The sequence below is a fragment of the Colossoma macropomum genome, unplaced genomic scaffold (assembly GCF_904425465.1).
Source record: "Colossoma macropomum unplaced genomic scaffold, Colossoma_macropomum, whole genome shotgun sequence".
Classification (NCBI taxonomy): domain Eukaryota; kingdom Metazoa; phylum Chordata; class Actinopteri; order Characiformes; family Serrasalmidae; genus Colossoma; species Colossoma macropomum.
In genome coordinates, this window is record NW_023494797.1 from 6,198,563 (window position 1) to 6,221,293 (window position 22,731).

The 22,731-nt window shown below is 39.8% G+C and overlaps 1 protein-coding gene across 2 annotated transcripts in view; it reads left to right on the forward strand.

Moving 5' to 3' along the window:
* rhpn2 (rhophilin, Rho GTPase binding protein 2) overlaps positions 1 to 22,731 on the forward strand; it is a 34,623-nt gene that overhangs the window by 1,347 nt on the left and 10,545 nt on the right. For both annotated transcript variants that reach the window (XM_036584127.1, XM_036584128.1), the window contains exons 2-7: positions 5,973 to 6,088; positions 15,854 to 15,982; positions 19,088 to 19,163; positions 19,650 to 19,727; positions 21,010 to 21,134; positions 21,813 to 21,979. In XM_036584127.1, the coding sequence (XP_036440020.1) occupies positions 5,973 to 6,088; positions 15,854 to 15,982; positions 19,088 to 19,163; positions 19,650 to 19,727; positions 21,010 to 21,134; positions 21,813 to 21,979 (691 nt within the window). The remainder of the gene's footprint in view (positions 1 to 5,972; positions 6,089 to 15,853; positions 15,983 to 19,087; positions 19,164 to 19,649; positions 19,728 to 21,009; positions 21,135 to 21,812; positions 21,980 to 22,731) is intronic.

The window sequence follows — 22,731 nt, forward strand, 5'->3', positions numbered from 1 at the left end:
TGAACAATTCTGACTCTGTAAGTTTCTCTAGAACAGAGCATTTCATACCAAACCACTCTGAATGATGTTGTTTACATTTCAACCATTTAATAATGCAGAATTTTTGAAAACTCAATGGAGTTCCCCTTTAAGTCATTACTGAAGTAATGATACTTTACTTGAGTGTAGTTTTAGGCTATTCTGCCTGAGTCCTCTGCAGTCAAGATGAGCTAAAAAAAAAAGAAATTCTGACCTCTTCATGCTGTTTGGTTCCTCCTGAAGTGAAAATGTTTGGTTGAAGACATCTGGCGGTCAGGTGTGGGTTACTAGAGAGAAACTGAGAGAGAGAAAGAAAGGGGCAGTCTTGTGCCAGCCAAGTTTGGGAGGCACCGCTGTGTGCCAAGCATCGTCTCGCAAGACCTACTTTCAGTTTACAGCACTAGTGTATATAGAGGTCTGTCTCAAGTTCTTGTTTTCGTTTAAAGTGCCCGCATGTCATCACTGAAATTCTCACACCTGTATGTTGTTATTAAAATACAGTAAACTGAGCTGACCGAACTGACTGTTAAAATGAAACTGTATGCATGGTATATGAAATGCCTTGTTTGACAGATACAGGCGGCCTTGCCAGGTGTAATTGAATGAGGCGTTTTGGCTCGCTTGAGGAATGTGATAATAGGCCTAGACTCCTGTGTAGCAATTGCTTGAGTGTAATGGTTTACTTGTATTTTTATTGGAAAAGCTGAGACTTATAACTCCTTAGGTGATAAAATTGATTTATTAAACATTTCAGAGGCACTTAAAAATAAGATGAGTCCGGTGGCAGTGTTGGCACAGCCTGGAGAGAGGCGGTGTCTGTGTGTGTGAGTAAGAGAGGGAGACCGAGAGGGGTGGACACACTGAGTTATGGCTTATGAATTCCTTGGAGGGATTTATGCCCCTACACATTCCTTCAGAGTCTTACCTTGACCCCTGTCTTCACATGAAAGAGAGAGAGGGAACCAGTATCATAATCTAAGAGGTTATTGGAGTTATGTGTATGTAATTGTCAATTTGTTTGTTTGACCCAGAAAATAACCTAGAGGTAAAGTGGTGAAGAAACAATTACGTTTTTCCTCCTTGGGCTTGGACTTTACAGACTTACATTTAAGCCATTAAAATAAATGCAGTTTAAAAAGACATCTGGCATTTGTGTGCATACATATGAGGCTTGCACTGACTGAGGAGTGTAATTATCTAAAGCGTGTTGACTGTATGTTGGTTTAGCCGGTGAAACCTGTGCGGGTGCATATTTGCGCCGGCATCCCTGTGTGTTTCTTTTTTTTTTTTAAGGTCTGATCGCATGTGTGTCCAAGCTCTGAAAAGAGCCTTTGTCTCTGTGGAGCCTCAGCTCTGCTTATGAACTGTAACTGCTCTGCTGCATTGTCTGCCACTTCCTGGTTGTATAAAAGCGAATGGTTGCCAGAATTGACTTGGACGATGAGATACAGTGGAACGTCTCACCTTCTCTTAGAAATTGAATGCTCACATAAACACTCCTGCAGGGTAGACTTGTTCAGAATGTTGTGAATAATGTGTGGTCAAGCAGAGCCTGTGCATGGAAACAGAACATAAACTATTGTGAATGAATGTCTTGATGGTCCAAAGTAGTCTCAAAAGAGCAGGCATTTGGGTTTGTCAGGGGGAGAATCGTATCTAATATAGTCAGGCATTTCAATCTGATGGAGGCCTTTTGGCCTTTCTTCTTCTCTATTTCATTTTTTACTTGTCTGCCTTCTTGTCCTTATTTTATTTATCTGCTCTCTTAAAAATTTAGGTACCTAAAAGTGATCTTTGCAGCAAAATAGGCCTATAAAATAGGCCCTGTTGGTTCATTAAAGAACCTTTCAATTGATATTTCTTTAAAAAAAAAATTTTTGTAAATATGTGTATATATATGTGGAACAGTTTTTAAGTTTAAAGAAACTATAAAGGTTCTTTACCAATTAGAAGTTTGTCCTTGCAGAAAACATCCAAAGTAAAAACCATTTAAGAACCTTTATTTCTTAGTTTTACTGATACTCAGGCTAGTTCTCAGGCTTTAGGTGATGGTGAGACTGGTGATTGTTTTTGGGTTTCTGTAGATAAGGTGAAAAGTTAGGCCCAGTAAATCAGGAAAGTCCAGAATACCCTGAAAGTTTTGGCTAAATAAATCATCTGAGGGGCTTCATTGTTTTGATAATGAGTGGGGGGATGGTTTCTGTATAGTGAATGATGCCACTTTGACTGATTGTTTTTGACTGGTTGATAATGTGGTGTGGCAAATAACGTTTTAGGCCAGTAGATAATGCAGCGTGGGCTGATTTGTTTTGGGCTGGTAGAAGAATAGTGAGGTTAGCAGATGGTTTTGGGTGATTGGATACTGCGGAGTGGGTGGATAATTTAGGACTGGTAGTGAGTGGGTGGATGGTTTTGGGCCAGCAGATGAGGAATGGTGGAAGTGGTTTTGGGACAGTAGATAGTGCAGATTGAGGTGATGGTTTTTGGACTGGTAGATACTATAGAGTGGGAAAATATTTTGGGGCCAGTAGATAAAACAGCATGGTTGAAGGGCTGGGCCTAGATAATACTTAGTGAGAGGGATAGCAGTAGATGGAGTGAGGAGTTGGTGGAGGGTTTGGTTGTAGTAAATACTGCAGATTGGATATGATGATGGTGCTTTTGGACCTTTGCCTCTGAAGCTGTGCCTGTGGCCAGAGAGACAGAATCGCCGATTCTGCATGTTCCCCTCATCCTACTTCCATTGACGTCGCATCCAGCCAGAGGTAGCGCTCGGCCAAACCACATGCACTAATGCAGCGCAGATGCTTGGGCTTCTGCTGAGAATGGGAAGAGTTGTAGAATTGTAGAACAACCCCAAGACATTTCGCAGTGTTCTAGACAGAGCAGTAAACTGAAATGATGATTAACATGAGAACTAGAGGGAGAGTCATAGAGCCTGCTACCCTTTATTCTTTGGAAATGTAATTATCGTATATCAAAAATTGGCATCTGCCTTATTTATAATGGCTTAATATATCTACAGCCAAGCACCAGTCCATAGCTAATACTGTGGACTAACATAAACCTAAGCTGAGAACCAGAGAAAGGCAGTTTGCCACTCTGTTACTAGGATTCCAAGGGAGTGAGTGGGCTCTGTTGTTAGAAGATATAAAGAGCTCTTTAGAATTGAAAGCAAACCAACTGTGCATATCAGGCATACAAGACGTGTTGGGAGCCTCCCTTTTTCCAGAAACTGTGGGGATGAGAGAGAAAGAAAAAGACATAGCTTTGTTTGGACACAGTTTCACTGAGCTGATAATTGCTTCCCATAGAGTGTCCCACTGACTCTCTGCTGTATCAGAGACTCAGCAGGCAGCTAGTGGAGTAAACGCATGCTTGGTTTTGGTGTTCTAGGCACTGCATGGGTTAGTGTCGTGAAATGTTGTAGGTCACCTTAGGCTTCAGTGACATCCTGCTTTGCATTAGTTACCTGCATAAGAGTTTTCAAATCTTCTACCTTTACCCTTTGTATGACTAGTTAAAGCAACTTTTAGATCTAGGCCTATTCCTACTGCTGGAGATTGGCCATGCTGAAGATTTTGGTCGTCTGATTCACCTGGCTGTAATCATAAAATGGTTCTGAAGCCCCTAATTAACTGGATAATTTGGTGTACTGGAGAAAGGTTGAGTACCCCTGGTTTAAATCAGCATGATAGTAATTATTCTGTCTTAAAGGTAGTCTCAGATTCAGACGCTCCACCTACACATGGATGGAGTGTCTCATATCTTTTACACGTTGAGCTAACCACAGCTACTAGGATTTTGTCAGCTGTGTTCTGAATGCCGATCCACACAGCCTTGTAAAATTCTGAGCAGCAAGTTTTATGTAGTTGTCTTTTGGAGCTAAATAGTTGCTGGATGAAAAAAAAAATGTGACTTTTACAGGATTACATGTTTTAAGTTATTCAAGAGCTTTCTTTGAAGCATTAGTAGCTTTTAGTTGGATATCATCATGAGTTGCAGGCCTGTTTTGAAGGATTGCGTGCCTCTACATGGTAGCGGCATGACTGGTTATTTTGTGTGTTTGTGTGTGACACAGTGCACTGCGCTTTCTGACCGAAGTCTGGTTTGTGAGACTGACTCAAGGTTCAGAGCTACTATCTCATCCCATTCTAACCCAATAACTTGTATTTTGGTTCCAGTGGAAGCAGGGTCGGCAAATAAAGCAGTTGGAGCTTTAAAACCTGTCTTTAGCTCATTAGCTTCTTGCCAATCTTGTCCTTTACTACAGCTGTTTAGGAAACAGTGCAATCACTTTACTGTCCTAAAATCTAGCCATGTACATTTAAACACCATAGACGTTTCTAATTGCTGTTCACATTAAATTATTTGTTCAACAAAATGATGCCGACCCTTAACATACATGCGTGTTGTTTTGGTAATGTAGCCACACCTGTCCACTGGCTGTACAGCAGGTTTGATGGTCTTAACTTATTCTGAGTTTGTTTGTTCTGTTTCTTAATTACATAACATTGAGATAAAATGCTGCTTCACTAATACACGGCTCTTTTGGCGGTGTGATCTACAACAGATGCCCTTGCCCCATAGAGATTTTGCTTCTCGATAGTAGGGTCATGTGGAATGTTTGCTTAGATAAGGGTAGGGAGTGCGTTTCTAGAAAGATACCACCCTTTCCCCAGCAGCAGCAGTTCATCAAGATTTATTTAGGTGTGTTAGGTATGGAAGGAGATGTACATGATGTCATTAAAACTGGGAACGTCTCTCTCTGTCACGTTCTCTCTCTCACTCTGTCACTAAATATACAGCCCTGTTTGAGACACACCTTAGTGACATAGCATATGCTCTGAGTCAGAAAGTGTTTGTAAAACAGGTACAGACAGTATGCTCGAGTAAGAGCGCTTAGTGATAGAAATGAATGACACATGGAGTGACCTGTCAATAAACAGGTGCTCACAGCTGGATGGAGCATTTTTAAGTCTTCTAAAGAAAATAAAGAAAGCTAAGATGTAAATTTTGTTTTTCAGCTTAGACGAAAACATCTGTGGGGAAGACTGTGGTTGTGTGACAGGCGTCCAAATGAAATGGCTGAGCTACTCTTTCTCTGAAGATTTTGCTAAACAGTTGACACAAACAAGTGTGGGCTTGTCTCTGTCAAATGGTCAAAGGATAAAATTTTCTTTTCTGATATCTTTTCTGATACTGTTATTGGAACCTTGAGAATTTTTTTTCCACATATTTTTTAAAATAGACCCACAAGATTTCCGTTAGTTTTGTTCCTGAATTTGACTTGAACTGTGGCGTCTTGTGTTGTGTTGTTTGAATACCCGCCATGTTTTGTGTTTTCCTCCTATAAGTGAACAAGGTACAAACATCAAAAAACAGCTGTGTATGACATGCATGCAATTCTTTTTGACTGCCAGTGAACTAAGCTTTTATTTTAAAGCTGCACTATGTAACGTTTTTGTTAAAATGGAAAGAATTAGCATTACTGAGTCAGAAGGAAAAAAAAAGACTAAAATATGGTGTCCGTGTGCTGCTGCGAGTCATCCCATAAAGCCTGGAATAACAAAAGTCAAAAGTGTTGGGTCAGATTTCGTGGGAGTTTTATAGAACATGTTGCATGTATTAACACCATACTCGCAGGCTCAAAACAAAGGTCTGGTTTGGCTTTAGGTCTCAAAGCAAACTCAACTAGTCAGTGCTTAAAAAACATTTTCCAAATCAACTGCATGTTTGATTAAAAATAGAGCCTAATTAGTCCTAGTATTGTAGTATTTTTAAAATGTGGACTTACTTTGTCTGTTGTAACTTGTCATAATTAATAAATATTGTGACGAATAGTGTAACGTAAAAAGGTTGAATATCGTAATATGACATTTTGCCATATTGCCCACCTCTAGTATTGAAGGAATGTTATAAATAAAATCTCACTTTCTCTGTCTCACTCTTAGGGCTGTAACCCACTGGCACAGACGGGGCGCAGTAAGCTCCAGAATCAGAGAGCGAGCCTCAACCAGCAGATCATCAAGCAGATGAGAATGAGAGCAGGGGCTGAGAACCTTCTTAAGTATGTACACACACACACTCATGCTTACTGTTGCAAACGGACACACACCTAAACACATCTATACTCCAGTACATTCACAAAACCCATTCTTTGAGAAGAAAGTGAGGCCAAAGGACACTTACTGGCACTTCCTTCTCTCACACTTAGTAGCGCTTGATAAGTTTCGATCATAAATCTTTTATGGTCATAAAAAAAGGATCTCCAGTAGCATTTTTTGGGATGGGTTAGCTGTAAAGTTTTGTTGGCTAAACCTCTCCCTGTTCTGGAGGAATCTGCGTTTTCTGTTTACTTTGAACAGTTTCGGTCTTGTCAGTCACCTGTCTATGTACCTGTGTTCCTTGGCCTTTAATCATCTCTCTCTCACATCTAACCCTTGTGTATTTGTCTGTACAGTATGTGCGTGTATAGGCTACATGAGAAAGACAGAGGAAGATTGGCATACGTGCCGTTCTTTGTGGCTGATTCAATGTTGAAAACAGATTTGAAAGAGTGTACCTTTGTTTTGCTGAGTGATGTTGTAGGGAGAGAATGCTGGAGTGTGTCTGTGTGTGTGTGTGTCCGAGTGTGTGTGTATGTGTGTCCATGTCACGTGTGGGCTCATGTCTGTGTGACTCAGCTCTCACCTGGGCACGCCACAAGCAGAGAACAATGTTACATCACTAATGTTTGTGTTTTTGGCACTTTGGAATCATTAACACACTTTAGCACAGCTAAACTGAGCCTTGCCAACACCTCACTGTGATTGTGCATGTCATGGAGTGTTTATCCGTGCTGAAGCAAGCAGCGCAACTGGTTTGATTCCAGAATAAATTGCTAAATGGCACAGCCTTCTAAGCATTGGCCCCATCATTGGGAGATTGTGAGTTTGATCACCGGTAATATCACATCACATCCATCTGTGGCAAGGAGTCTGAGAGAGAGGTCTCTTGGATGGGTAGGAAAGCCTTCCCTTTCTCCCCATTGCTCAGCAAGATGCTAGCCAGTATTACCTCTGTTAACTTTTAGCACTCTCTGCCTTCACCCTTGGTGAAAAATGGGTTTTGATCACTGTTTTTCCATTTCATTACAATTAAATGAATTTGTGAAATTTTAGATTTTTTTAACATTTCATTGTAAGCTAATTTAATCCTTATTTTCAGTCAAAATGTTTGGCTATGAGCTTCTCTGAGTATGTCGTGGATATTGTCAGTGCTTAAAGAGCGCTGACCAACTGCATGTTTCATTTAAAAGAGATTTAGTTGTGTTTAATGGGATTCAACTGGTCTGTGCTACTTGGCTCTAGTCTACAGATTTTGGGGCAGTCGGAGTCGAAAGTTGGGAAAGAAAATCAAGTACAATGGGCGAGACTCAGATTTGTTTTGTCCTCCTAGTTGCAGGTTTTCATTCCATGAAAGCAGGAGCACACTTGATTCCATGTTTACTCAGTTGGTCTTAGTCTTCAAATATCTGATCTGTATTGTGTGCGGTCGTCCCATAGTACGGTCAGAACAGTTAGAGATCTTATGCCTGGTATAACTCTTCTTTAGTACCCCCACTATACCTCATATTAATTCACTATCACAATTGAGTAGAAATTAAAGACCTGTTTGACTGAGCTAAAGACCTCAAACTTAGATTGGGGATGGCCCATTTTTTATTTAACATGATACATTCTTATTCCATTAAATCTGTGTATAGTCACTTAACAAATGTATCACATTTTTGGTATCAGGTAACTAACTTGCTGTTTTCCATCTAAAAAGACCTGGGGTGAAATAAAATTTACATTGTAATTAGGCTGGTTAGCTGAGGCAGTGTAACAGGTGATTTACATTACGTGCTCTTGTTTTGGGCTCAGTGTAATTCACAAATGGCTAGATGGTGTGTGGCACTCAGAGAGCGGTGCTGGAGTTCATGGCTGGGTGCTGTCTAACGGCAGTGTGTAGACCTTCATTAAAAACAAGGACCCTGAATTTTTGGAAGCTGTATGTTTTGCAGGTCACAAGTACAGTGTATGTGGTTGCTTTCATTCAGCGCTGTTTAGACAAGACTTGATACAGGAGGATAGGATTGTCCTTTTTCAGTCTTGATTCCTTTTGAAGTTTCTTTCTTCACTTTTCCTGGCAAGTGAGAAACTGACTCTGACAATAGTACAGTGTGGAGTAAAAATGAATGGGGGTTATTTTTCCTGATCAATATCAGTGCAGTTCTAGAAAAAAAGAACATAAAGCACCATTTGTCTGATCAGATCTTCTTAGCACAGCACTTGCCAGGTCTTTTCAATAAAAGAGGGTGTCTGGAAGTGTGACTCATGTTGAGTCAGTGGATTTTATTTCTTTAGTTCTGCCTATTGCAGTAAGGTCTTCAGGTTTTCCTCTCTGATGCTTGCTGTGCTGTTGATGTATTAACTTTCCAGTTTGGGTCTGAATCCAGCTGTTGTGGAGCTTAATTCTTCATGCTGATCTAGGATCAGTCTTACTTGGCATAATCCTCTGTGAAGTTTTAATTTCTGAGATGGCAAGTCTGTTTTCTGGTCAGTGATTACAGTCCCTGAGGCCATTGAGTTTCGTTAGTGGTCTGGAAGCCCCACAAACCCAGATTACTGCAGCAGGAGATGCCATAAACTTGGTCTCCTGGCATGTGTGTGTGCTTCTTTTTGTAAAACACGCATTTGTTTCCTATTGCAAAGACCACACACTCTTTGGACTTATCAGTTGCTATAGCGATGTTTCGTATGCTCACTGTCTCCACAGCAATGACAGACACACCCGCTGGGATGGTCTTTATACTGAAGAGTTTGATCGGCTGCTCTGACGTCAGTGTGGCTTCCAACCTGACATGGGACTGAAACTGTAACCAGTCTCTCCTCTCCTCTCCTCTGTTTTCTCTGTTTTTGAAGTTAGATACAGGAATGTGAGTGAATAAGCATACGGTCCGTTGAATTCCTCTTTTATGAAGTATGATTTGGCCTTCATTTGCTGTGGGCTGCCACACTGAAACTCAAGGTAGCAACAAGACAGGAATTCTTTAATTAACTCTGTTCCCCATGAAAGACAAACTGTGTGTATGACAGACATATAAAGCTTCAAAGAAGATGGCCAAGCGTGATGCACTTGACATATTTCAGCTCAGACCACAACTACTGTCCTATAATAATTTGCCGTATTTAACTGAAACCAGGGCAGTGCAGTGTGTGAAACGTTAAATGGCCCTACTCGTTCTTTTTTGTTTAATTATGATCTTATTTTACCTGCCATTAACTTCACACCTCACATAAATGAAATATTGTAATATGTATTGTGGATCATGAAAATCTCTTAAAGTACAGTGATACTATGTTCCCCACTTCTACTTATTACAGGATTAATGTATCATTTACATGTGGAACATGTGCAATTGAGAAGGTACATGTTTGTGTTTAGTTTTAAATAGATTAGAAAAATAGTCATTTAAATGGCCATGGGCATCCAGACACACACATGCACTTATCCATGCCACCATATTTCCTCTTATTCAAATCAGAACAGACAGGTGCAGCACTGTGAGTATTGTGATAGCCAGTGGCCTCGGGACTACCCCAAGCCTGTTAGGAAAGTACTTTGACAATACGTCAGTCTGATGAAGCCTCTGTGGCTCTAGAGCTGAACTAGATTGGCATCACTGTCAAGTGTACAGTACCCTTCTCTTCAGTGAGCTACTTAGGATCTATATCTTGACCTGTTGTATGCCTAATAGACATGTAGGAAAAATGCCTTGTTTGAGCCAAGTTTTGTCTGGAGAGGTACTACAATTTGTGGTTACTGATGAGATCTGTGTATTGAATCCAGTATGAATCTTATAGTTTTAATAACCTTGGCGTGAATGTCCTTCTGTAATTGGCTAAACCCAGAGTTATCTCAGTAACGGTAGACCTGTTCTCTAATCCACCTCATGCTAGTGCAACATCAGATGTGACCATGTGCTAGGGGTGGGCAATATAAATATATATGTATATTATTTTGTAAAGTTACGTCACGGTATGCTTTTCTGAGTATCACAGAGCACTTTCATGGACAATAAGCAAGCATAATTGGATATGCATTATGTGAACATTACAAAAATGATTCCAGTTTTTCTTATCAAGCATCATACCTGATGCGAAACACTGATCCTTCAGTCTGATGATCAGTGTTGCAAAACATACATACTTTAATTACACATGAATCAGCCAGTCACATCCCTTGCACATTACATTACAGAACTCTAGAAAATTAATTCAGCAACGATAGTGCTTTAGATTAGCTTTATTCACAAAGGTATACATGTTTGTGAGGTTACATACAATTTGAGGCCAGTAGATGAAAAACTAAATGAAGGCAAAGACAGACAAACTTTTGTGCTGTTCTTTGCTGGAAGAAAGGAGGAACTCACATGAGACTCTCACAGGGTAATTGTTGCTTTGGGGATGGAGCTTCATGCTGGCTGAGGGCTTCTCCTCAGAGGCACCAGTGTCAAGGACACACTGTTTTAACAATGCGTAAAGGGTGAGGAAGTCATTTATGTACACACACACCCTAACACACACACGCACATACACATCAAAGCAAGGAGTTACAAGTGGTTTGTGGCTGAAGTGACTCCTGGGGCAATGCTTCAGTCCAGCACTTACCCTTTAACACAGCAGGTCTGTAGGTCAAACTTGTTACAGATTGTAAGGTAGGTTTAAGCCACAAATGACCTACGTGCACACATGCAGGAGTACAAACAAGCCCCTGGGCTAAACACAAAGTTCATTATGCAGGATGGAAGGGCCTTTCAGTTTTGTTGTAGTGTTGTAGCTTAAATAGGCATTCACACAAAGTCTTTTGATTCTTTTGATTCACTTTACTAAAGCAAAAGCAGGCGTGGCTCACATAAATGTTACCAGACTTATTTAGGCTAAGAGGAGAAGTGATGGGAATATTTTTATTATTTTTTAAGTAATGTATTTCACATGACATTTATCATCTTACCATGGATGCAGATGATCTCCTCCATCGCGTGGTACTCTGATCGACTCTTGTATTGATTGTTGTGATTTGCAGCTTTCCAAACACCTGTTGCCATTAGGGAAGTTGCAGAGTGCCCTGCGACATGGACACCGATTTACCTGAGATTTACCAGCTCATAGCAGCTGATTTATTGGTCAGGCTGTAATACGGATTCCAGTACTGGCTGATATCAAGTACTGAGCTGATTCTAGCGTTCTATGCACTTGTGTTTTGTAGCAGCAAAGTACTTACGCATATACAGTAGAGCAGGAGCGCTCAGTCCTGGTCCTAGAGATCCACCGTCCTGAGAATTTAGTGCCAGCCCAAAGTTAGCACACCTGATCCAGGTAATTAAGGTCTCCAGGGGCTTCCACATATTAGAGCAAAGTTTGTTGGACCTGAACTGTCCAGGATAGCAAGTCTCGAGGAGCAGGATTGTGCACCCCTGCAGTAGAGGCTAATGTACCATAGCAGAGACCGTGAAACACCAACATTCTTTTAGGATTGTGCCTTTTTTTTATAGTTACCTAATAATTACCTAAGAAGCTTAAGTTAATAAAATTGCACTGTAACTAAATGTTGTAAAGACCAGGACAATATCAAATGTGTATCGGTCTCATTTGACCTATATCCCATCCATCTAATAGGACCAGTATTTGTGGCACTTAAGGTCCACTACATGGGATAGGTGAATGTGTGTGTGAGTGTGCGAGTGAGTGTGTGTTGTTTGAGGAGGAGTGTGTAGTCGTCCTTCCTGAGTTCCTGAGTTCTGGAATAAGGGTGTTGTTTGTTTGTGGATGTGGATGTGTGTGTAAGCGTGGCTCCTGAGTAGGATGGTTTTTGTATATTTGTATTTGCAGCACACAGTCTCTGTACATGTCATGCATTCATGCATATACAGAGATATACACACCTGAAAGATGATTGGCTTCTATAGATTCTTTTGAAACGGGAACTTTCCACTTGCTGTGTTCACATGGATATCCTGATCAACACAAGTCCATGCAATAAAAGGTTTTGTGGCACTTTTCAGACTGTGAAATTTGATCTGGTGGTAACAATAGTCAACAACAATTGAATGCTCTCTCACTCTCTTTCTCCTTCTCTCTCTTTCTTTTTATGTATGTGTGGTCTGTAGTCGGATGTCACAGGCATGTCCACATTTTTCCTATGCCTTTGTGTGTGCTCACAAGAGCATAGGAAGAATGTGGTCACTTTGGCATGATCACTCTCTACTTACCATGGAAAAATCTTATCATTATCATTGTAAGTTATAACACAATATGCTTTACTGAGAATATCATGAGTATCACTGAGCAACAGCATGCATCATAAAAAGTCATCATCACTTATTTGATATCATTCATTTTAGATGGAGAAAAGAGAAGAATATATGAATAAGGAATTCCACTGCAGTTCTAGAAGTTACTCAGTACTTGTTAGTTTTGCACCTGCTATTTTGCTTACTTCTACTCAAGTTGGGTTTTGCTAGCCTGCTTTACTTGAGTCATTATCACTGAAGTAACAGCACTTTTACTTCAGTTGGCTACTGTTCAGCCACCATACACTTTGTATGTTGACAAGAACGACCTGTTGTCTCATCTGTTGATTTATTTCATGCAAACCATAGAAAGACACTCATATTCCCACATGTGAACATATCTGATCTTTTAATCATGTTGGGTGATGTGGTATCCTACATTAATACCACATTTATTGTACCTAGCATAGATGATTGTTTTTGAAATGTGGCTGTTGAACTGCACTGGTTGAACACTTGCTGTGCTGCAGGCAGATATCATGCCTGCAGAAAAGCCGCCTATGTTAAAATGTACATTTTAGGACATCTGCAGATTAAGCTTCAACAAACACGCTATCGCTGTTTGCTCCTGCATCCACTTTAAGTGTTAGGAACAATCTCAAAAATTTCTCAAAAATTAAATTTGGTGTTGGTGTTGCTGTTGGTGTTGTTGGTGGGAGTAGTAGTAGACGTTTGAGTTGATTTGATGTTTTGTGAAAATGTCTAAGTATTGTAATGTTATATTTTAGTCATATCACCCACTCTTTGTCACAGTGTACTAAAATATGTATGAACTCATAACCATGGACATTATTACTTTTGTGTGTTCTTTTATTTGACAAAGATTAAGCTTCAACTCACATACTATCGCTGTTTGCTCTTGTCTCCACTTCAGAGTTAGGAACTGTCTCAAAATTACTGGAAGAAGTGTTGCTATTATTATTATTATTATTATTATTATTATTATACATAGTTGTAGGTAGGTAGTGATAGTGAGACTGTTTGAGTGGTTTGAGTTTGATAGCCAGCTTTTAGGTGCTCATCTTAAGTACTTAAATTAAAATAAATCATTGTAAAGATTAGTAGTTTTCAAAGAAGAAAAATTTAACCAGTAGTGTCTCGAAACCACATCACCTCAAAATTTTTACTGCAGGCACAATCATGACAGTGAAAGCAGAGAGAGACAGATGCAGAGGCATCAGCACGGGCAGGAGCTGAAGTGGTGGAAAATCAGTTAACTTTTTTTAAACCCTAAGCCACATTCAGATTAGTATTTGTCAGCAAGATGTGAACAGGTTCTCTACAAAAAACTGCTTATCTAAAACAAGCAGGCCACCATAAGCTGGAGGTGGGGGTTGAGAGAGGAGAGCTGATGAATACCCTTATTGTCTTGTTTACATTGGAGCAGTGGGACATCCGCTGAGATAAAAGACTGACTCACCAGCTTTTCTAGGCAGCTGGTTCTCTAATGGCTGGTGACGATATTTCCGAGTTTTCCATAATATTTGATATGTAGCACACCTGCTTGGTCAGCCATTTTCAGTACTCTGCTGCTCAGTGTCAACTGAATCATAGACCATTTGCATGCAGACGAGATGTTTTTCTTTATAGGAAAAATACATATTCACTACATATACACTGCTATCTAAATGTTTGAAATCACCAGTTAAAAAAATATAATTAATGTTTTTAGTAATATAGAATCTATCTGGTTGCAGATAAATGCACAAATTGATTTGCATGAATTGACTGCGTAAATCAGAGAACCCAGTGATCTTCATTGGAACAGTACACACAGGACGAAACATATCAGCTTTGGAGCGTTTTGTTAATGGGGAGATTTTTTGAATATGGCATTCATTTTTTTTCCATTGACAGGAATGACTTGGAACGTGATTTCCTCATCTGGTCATGTCACCACAAAACAGCACACGATCTCAGAGGTCTACCACTTAATTCAGTAGAGGTTTTAATAAGTGCTTGTCTTCTTGGCCTCATTTCCCTCAGTGCCATCTTAAGTGCAGATTCATTACTTTATTAGCTCAACTCAGGGGTGTTGGATGAGCGCTCAGAGGGGCGAGGGATCGAGCGAACACCATTGTCAACTTCATCAGAGGAAACTGCCCAGAAACCGGCAACCTGACTCTGAATTAGATGGGCACTTGATCAGTGAGTGTAAGCTGTTGGTCACTGAGCGAGAAATGAGCCACAAAAATAAGCGAATGGGGTCGGGCATCGTCAGAACAGTTCAAAGAATTTTGCTAAAAATATCATGAGTCTCCGGCTAATCAGCATGTGAAATCAAAGAAGTCAGTTTATCAGAAGGGTCAGGAAGTAAATTACAGCCCATTATGTTCGCACATGTCAGCAGCCGAATTGTAAGCTCATTCTTGGAAATGGCGTTGTGGGACTTTGCTTAAAATGGCGTTGTGGGACGGAGTCGCTGACCTTTTTTTTCCTTTTTTTAATTGAGTGGGTCGGGCTTGGAAAGTAAAGAAATGTCAGATAGAAGTTGTTTGTATCATCACTTTCTGTCAGGGTCTGAGAGAAGACTGAGGTAGTTGTGTGTTCGTGACAGTTTTGTGTGTGACAGGTGTGCGATTGAAATGGTTGAGCTGGTCCTTATCTGAAGAATTTGTGAAACAGGTGACGCACACATGTGCCTCTTTCTGTCCTGTCAAATGATCGGAGGATAAAAATGGACTGTTGCGAGTTATTACTTTTTTCTCATTTTGTGTTGAAAGTAGGAGTTGTTAAAGTGAAAAGCTTTTTAACAAAGCTTGTTGAAGGACTTTTTAAAAGTAAAAAGTGGTGTCTCTCTGTCGCTCTCTCTCAGTCAATTGATCATATGAAGTTGAATTAATTTGTTGTATTCTGAAAGAGTTTCCTTATTGAAGCATCCATAAGAACAATAACAACTAATGTTAAAATTACAGTTATAAGAATAAGCAGTAAAGTAATAAGTATAAGATTAGTATTAGTCTCTGTCTGTGTGTCTGTCTGTCTATTTTCTTTTTCTGTCTTTGTCTCACTTTCTCTCTCTTTGTCTTTTTCTGTCTCTTTCTTGCTTTATCTGCACCCCCAACCCCCCACCGTCTCAGTTTAGTTCAAACAAATAACAATAAGCATGTAAACATAAGGGAAAGAAAGAAAAATACACATAGAAAGAATAGAACACTAAAAGGGATCGAGCGAACACCAGTGTCAGCTTTTTAATCAGAAGAAATTGCCCAGAAATCATTGCAACCTGACTATGGTCAGTTGTTCAGTGAGTACAAGCAGTTGGTCACTGAGCGAGAAATGAACCACTCTCTCTTACTTTCTCAGTTCAGTTCACACAAATAATATTAAGCATGTAAACATAAAGGAACGAAAGGAAAATACACATGGATCAGAATAGAACACTAAAAATGAAATGTTCACAGGATTATTAGTAAACCAGTCTCCTTCTCTGTCTCTCTCTCCCTCTCCTTCCAGGGCCACATCCAATAATAAAGTGCGAGACATGGTTCTATTGGAGTTGAGTTACGTGAACGCCAACCTGCAGCGTCTTATGGAACAGCTGGAGGGTCTGAACAGTTCAGTGGAAGTTTACCAGAATGTACAGTAAGTACTCACACACGTATACCACTAATGAGTTTTTCAGTATTATGACTAAACAGCAGTGGAGGACTGCTTCAGTCTGCATTCTCGAAACATTCTGTACTTCCTGTTATCCTCCCTTCTTCTTTCTTCTGTATGAGTAATGCACTGCTGGAAACTTAGTAAACATGCAAAACAGTACATGAGCTTAATTAGAAGGCACACACACTCGCACAAGCCAAGATCTTCCTCCACTCATGACTTGTTGAACCGGTTAAGGATCTGGCAGTTATATCTTTGTGAGCCTGTTTGATTGGAAGGTGGACAGAAGCACCTCCATGTACGTGGGAAGAGAAGGATAAGGGAAGAATTTATATCTTCACGGTGAATGATAGAACTGCGGAAATACTATTATTTCCTTATTGTCACAAGATGCACACGCTAGCTGTGCATTTATTATGCAGTTAACAGCAGTGCAAGGTGCTTGCAGAGCTCATACAAGTCAGTTAGGAGATGGATTTATATAGTGGTCAGTTCCAGGCTTAGTATAAATATAACCTGTCCGGATTCAGCTCATTCTTTACCTGTTGGAGAACTGGTGAAATTGATAAATTTGTTAGCGTAATGTGGGAGAAAAATGGGACCCAGCTTGTATTAAATCTAGGTTTAAAAGGGTGACAAGAAGGAAGAAGCATGCACACACATGAATCTATGTAAGGCTGGGCAATATAGCAAATACATCACAGTATTTCTGATTGTGAATGGATAAATCAAAGGGTTAAAATAAATGAATAATGGACTAATAGTATAAATCAGCTGCCCCTTTTTATTATGTAGTTACTGTTCACTGGTTGTTGTTTACAGACATTTTAGTTATCACCAGAACGTCTATACAGCCTTAAAAAATAACACAGCCCAAAAGATTAAAGCTTTAAAGGACAGAGAGAGAAGGGGTGGAGTGGAGGAGGAGGGTATATAAGTGGAGAGAAAACAGTCCGTCTGTATTCAAGTGGTCTCCTCCTCATCGAAATACCTCATCTCCCATGACAACCAAAACAAAAAGAATGATTACTGGTCAGATGGTAATGGGTGGAGGCACACACTCTTTACCCTCTGTGTGTGCGTGTGCGTGTGCGTGTGCGTGTGCGTGTGCGTGTGTGTGTGTGTGTGTGTGTGTGTTTGTGTTTGAGTGTCTATGCGTGTGCACGTTCACATGCCCTTGAGAGTCTGGCGTACTTTGTTGTGAATGTGTGTGAGAGAGAGGTATCTCTTTTTTTTTTTTTTCTCTCAGGCGTCTACAGATGCCCATTAATTCAGCATAAAGCCTTCGTAAAGAGGATCTGCTGTCCTGTTTGGCTCTTTGTGCATGTGTGTGTTCATTAAAATAATCTCTTTCACTCTCAAGATGCTGAAGCTCAGAATTGTGCCCTTTGTGTTTGTGTGTGTGTTTTATTATGTACAACTTCCAGTACAGGACTAAGCCAGAGAAACAACATTTTAACCTACAATGTTGTGTGTGTGTGTGTGTGTGTGTGTGTGTGTGTGTGTGTGTGTGTGTGTGTGTGTGTCAGCGCACAGAAGTCAAAGACATTTTAGTTTCAGTTTCCAGTCAAAATGGCTCTTAACTGTAAGTGATTTATTTTTCAGGAGATATTTCTGAGGAGATACAAAATAATCCACTTTCATAAAAAAAGAAAAACATAAAAAAGAAAACATAAGAGAGGACTGAGAGAAAATATTTCAGATCTTTGTTTGTCACAGATGAGTGTATATTTTTGGCTGTTGGCTGGACCGTTTTTTCGGGATGTTTTTTTTTTCTGGCACTCACCAGTCTTTCCCCACATGAGGCCTCGAGGAACACAGACATTCTCTCTTTGTCTCTCTCTCTCTCTCACTGTCTCTCTCTCTCTCTCTCTCTCTCTCTCTCTCTCTCTCTCTCTCTCTCTCTCTCTCTCCTTCCCTAACTTTCTCCTGCCTCGTGTTCATGGGAACTGCACTTTGCTGCACTTGCCCTGTCCTGTCTGTGTTTGTGTGAGTGAACGGGCAGTATCAATGCCCATACACTTGAATATCAGGACATATCACCTACCTCCCCTATCATATCCTACCATATCATAGCATACCGTTGTAGAATATTGTGTTGTCTGTGATTTGTTTATTGTGTGTTTAGATTTTTTTCCCCTTTTGCTCTCATCTTGGTTCAACAGTGGTGTAAACATTTTGGATTGCATTGTTTGCTAAAGCGGACAGCATAGGTAAAAAATCTGTATGAAAGGCCATTTGAGGCCCTGTCTTTTCATTATTCGTATCTCGCTCTGAGCATGCTCAGTACATAATATTTAGTAAGGCACCCTGTGGAAAGGTGACTTGGTGTCAATAATTAAAGCCAGTCACTGTATCGCTCTAAAGCCAGTGAAGCGGGCTGTTCAGACTGGCCGCCTGATTGTCTGGACTTGGGCTTGTCTAATAACATGCAGTTTCTTCCTCTGTCAGGGTCTGAGTGACCTTGTGAATTAGAATGACACTTAAATGTGGCAGCCATATCTAAGTGATTTTAATGTAGATTTTAAAGAATATTTCATGGTGAACACCTCAGTCTGAAAGGTTGTCAGATGACAAGATTTCTCTTGTCGTACGGCATCAGGCAGGCAGGCAGGCAGGCAGGCCACAATGCTCAGTCAACCTAATATATAAAGGGCGTCATGCTGTTGGAATGTGGCAGTGATACTTTAAGCACACAGTTGTGTTTTGCACATTTCCTCCATTATATGATCGTGCAGTTTTACTGTTTACTTAAAATATGTACACAGGATCCCTTCAACTATTTTGCTTATTTTTGTGTCAGAAATGAAAGTTGTTGCATTACAACAGGTATCTATTGAGAGGGCTTGTTCTATTTAAAACTATATGAGTGCTTAATGTGATAAGTATTAAATTTATATAGATAACCAAAAAGATGCATTTTGCATGCTTATGTGGTATGGGTATTGTTAAGGGGCAATATTGTGAAAAACGGTTAAGAATATGTTAGGCCTTGTGAAAGCTTGTTATTATCATGGCTGACTTTTGAGAAGTTAACAGCTTGTCAGTTCTCTACTCTTAAGTTCTGGTTTTGTTTTCTTTTAACAGAGGTTCGGTCAGCATCCCGCTCATCCCTCTGGGCCTGAAGGAGACCAAAGATGTAGACTTCACTGTTCCTTTCAAGGTTTGATCTTTTCACAAAACAAAACGAAGAACTGTGCCATTTTTTTCTGTTTTTCTTTATTATTATCTTTTGAAACACTCTGCAAGGTCTCACGTACACGTGTTCCTATCGCAAAGTAGGTCAACTCTTGGAATGTAGAACTAATAAAATCTTTATTTGCTGTGCTGAAAGCATACAGTGATATTTGAATTGTTTAAGCTGGGTGCTGGGTGTTTTCATGTCTACTAAGGCCTTGAGGGGGGAAGAAAGACGGTTAGACGAGTTTGGCCTACTTTCTAACCTGTCATTTCTACAGTCAGTAATGACACAGTGTTGTGCACTCACAGACGCTTTGACATGGCCGATGTCATTGTTGAGATGGGAGCTGCAGGTGTTTCTGAAAGCTCAAATCAGCAGGCCCATGTTTGGAGAGATGGGTGGGGGGTGGGGTGTATGCGTGTGAATTTGTGATTGTTTAAAGTGAATGCTGTTGTTTATTTTTGGCAGGATTTTATTCTTGAACATTACAGTGAGGATGGTGCTAGCTATCAGGATGAAATTGATGATCTGATGGACCTCAGAAAGGTAAAAAAACACACTTTAACTCTTAGAGTGACTAACAATTATGGCCTCTGTGCATATCGTCAGTGTTTGCTCTACCATAGAAACGAGTGGGCGGGCCACCCTATAATCTCAGTCAGTGGCCTAATAATCACATCAACATTTTTTTTATCCATGGTTGTGCAGTGCTTCTGTGCTTAATCCGATATTCTTTAAACTGATTGGTTGCCAAAATGAGTCTGAAGCCAGTTTTAAACCATGAGTGGTAACCCCACCACTGCTGCTCTGCTTTCAGTACACTTCTGTTTTGAGCAGTAATGTTCGAAGAATGTTGTTTTTTGTTTCTCTTTTTTCTTTTTTTCTTCTTTTTTTTTTTCTTCTTTTCTTCTATTTGGTACTATCTAGTAGCAGCATGCACACTATTAAAACAACATGTTATATTGTGCCATTTATTCCCATAATCAGAACAACACATACAGTATTTTGCTATTTTTTGGAAAGTAGTCTTATTGCATCAGCAGCCTCAAGAGAAACATGTAGCCCTCCCCATCCTGCAACAACAACAAAAAAAATTGAATGGGAAACAATGATCGTGTTGTATTTCTACAGTGCATGACAATAGAGTGCCCTCCCCAAATATTGGCGCCCCTGGTAAACATAAGCAAAACGCTGTAAAAAGGCTGTAAAAAATCATTCTTTCGTTCAAAATGTTAACAAAAATCTAACCTTCATTTGAAGTACATTGATTGAAAAAAAAGCTAAATCTTATATTTAGGAAATAATATTTTTTGTCAAATATATATGTGCCACAATTGTTGGCACCCCTTCATTTAATACTTTGTGCAGCAACCTTTGCAAAGATAAAGTATTCTCTGGCCTTTCTCATACAATGGATAACTAAGGGCCATTGGCCTCTGTTTTGTCTCATATATATTCTCTAGTGAAACAGGAAGTCATGGCTGACCATTTAAATGTTTCTGATTGCTCAGGTGAACTTTAAAACATAAAATATGAATGGAAATATACCTCAGTTAGATTTCACTCTTAAAATTTCTAGGGTGCCAGCAATTATGGCACACATTCAGAAAAATATTTATTTCATGACAAGATTTTTTTTTTTAATTAATATACCGTAAATAAAGGGTAGATTTTTCCTAATATTTGGACTGAAAGATCGAAAGGACAAGTAATTAAGAGTATTTTTTACAGCTCATTTTGCTCATAATTACCATGGTTGGGGGGCACTACATCAACATGGATTTAAGTCTTCTTAATTTGCTCACTTCTTATGTATGTCTTTGAGCAGGCATGCCGCACTCCAAGCCGCAATGATGCAGGGGTCGAACTACTCTCAAACTACTTCAGCCAGCTGTCCCTTCTGGAGAGCCGCTTCTTCTCCCCCAACCGCCAAATGGGCATTTTCTTCACATGGTGTGTTCCAACTCCCTTAAAGTTACTCTAAGTAGTAAGAAGTGCATCAACATGCATCAAATCTTGCATCAAAATGCAACAGTCTGAAGGTGGCAACTCGGATCCATTGTTTTTAGAATGTTAAAATCTGTTATAGTGACACTTGTGAAAGTAAGCACTCATTCTCAGACTCCTTTTAAAAAAATGTATATTTAATTAATCTAAATCGTACCGAAATGATCATAATGCTTTGAATCTCCTTCTAAACAGTGTAGAGAGTTTCTGATGAGTTCAATTGTCATGAGGTCTGAAATTTTCATCCCTACTAAATAATGTTTTCTAGCTCATTGAGTACTCAGAACTTTCATATTATTATGTAAACTTTAACATCTAACCATTAAGTAACATTAACATTTCACCATAGTTCTCCTAACTGCTTTGTATAGGGTTCAGAGTAACTGAACCCTTTTATAGTGCTAATTCCTTTAGTATTATTATGCAGGCACATGTATGAACAGTAAATATACCTCACTTAAGAACTATGCAGGTCTGATGAGTTTCTTTTCACAGAAATGTGATCTCTATAGACATTTATGAACAAGAGAGGAAAAAAATAGCTTATTCATAAAACCCTGACATTTTCTGCTCAAAACCCATGATGAGATAACAGTGATAAAACAGACTCTCTTTATCATGCAGGTATGACTCTTTCACTGGCGTGCCGGTGTGCCAACAGAACATGTCTTTGGAGAAAGCCAGCGTCCTCTTCAACATTGGTGCCCTCTACACCCAGATCGGTACCCGCAGCGACAGACAGACGCGCGCCGGCCTTGAGGAGGCCATTACTGCCTTCCAGAGAGCATCTGGTTAGTCTTTATTATTGAGAATAATAAAGTAATGTGAACAATTTAATATAAGGATAACAATGAGCTTGCTTTTACTGTTCATGGCTTGCAAGTTAACTAGCTTGCTAACTGTACCAAAATGGAAGAAAAACAGTTAGCAGTCCCCAAACTGATTTTTTTTTAAATAAAAGCTTACAAAAAAAGTAAAAAAAAAATATGTACATCGACCAGCAGGATGTACACCTCCTTGTACTTACATTTTAACAGCTCCACTTACCATATAGGTGCACCACTTTGTAGTACTACAATTAAAAACTGTTCATCTATTTCTCTGCATAATTTGTTCGTCCCCCTTTCACTCGGTTCCTGCTCAGGACTGTCACAGAGCAGGTGTTGTTTAAGTAGTGGGTCATTCTCAGCACTGCAGTGACGCTGATGTGGTGGCGTGTTAGTGTGTGTTGCACTGGTATGGGTGGATCAGGGGAGAGTGTGTAGGTGTTCTTTTTTTCCAAAGGCTTGAACATTTCAAGTCCCATTGCTATCAAAACAAACTTACCACCCTCTTTTCATCGTTCACACCCACACACACAGCCCTTCTTTGTGCTTTGTGGAAGGAAGACACATATATGGCTGGTTTCCAGCTTGTCACATTGGCACTTCTCAAAGGGGGCTGTGACAAGCAAATGACAGACATACTGTCTGCCTCTCAAGCATAACAAGTCTATCTTATCTCTCTTTCACTCTGAATGCCACCTTATGAAAAGCTCAAGATG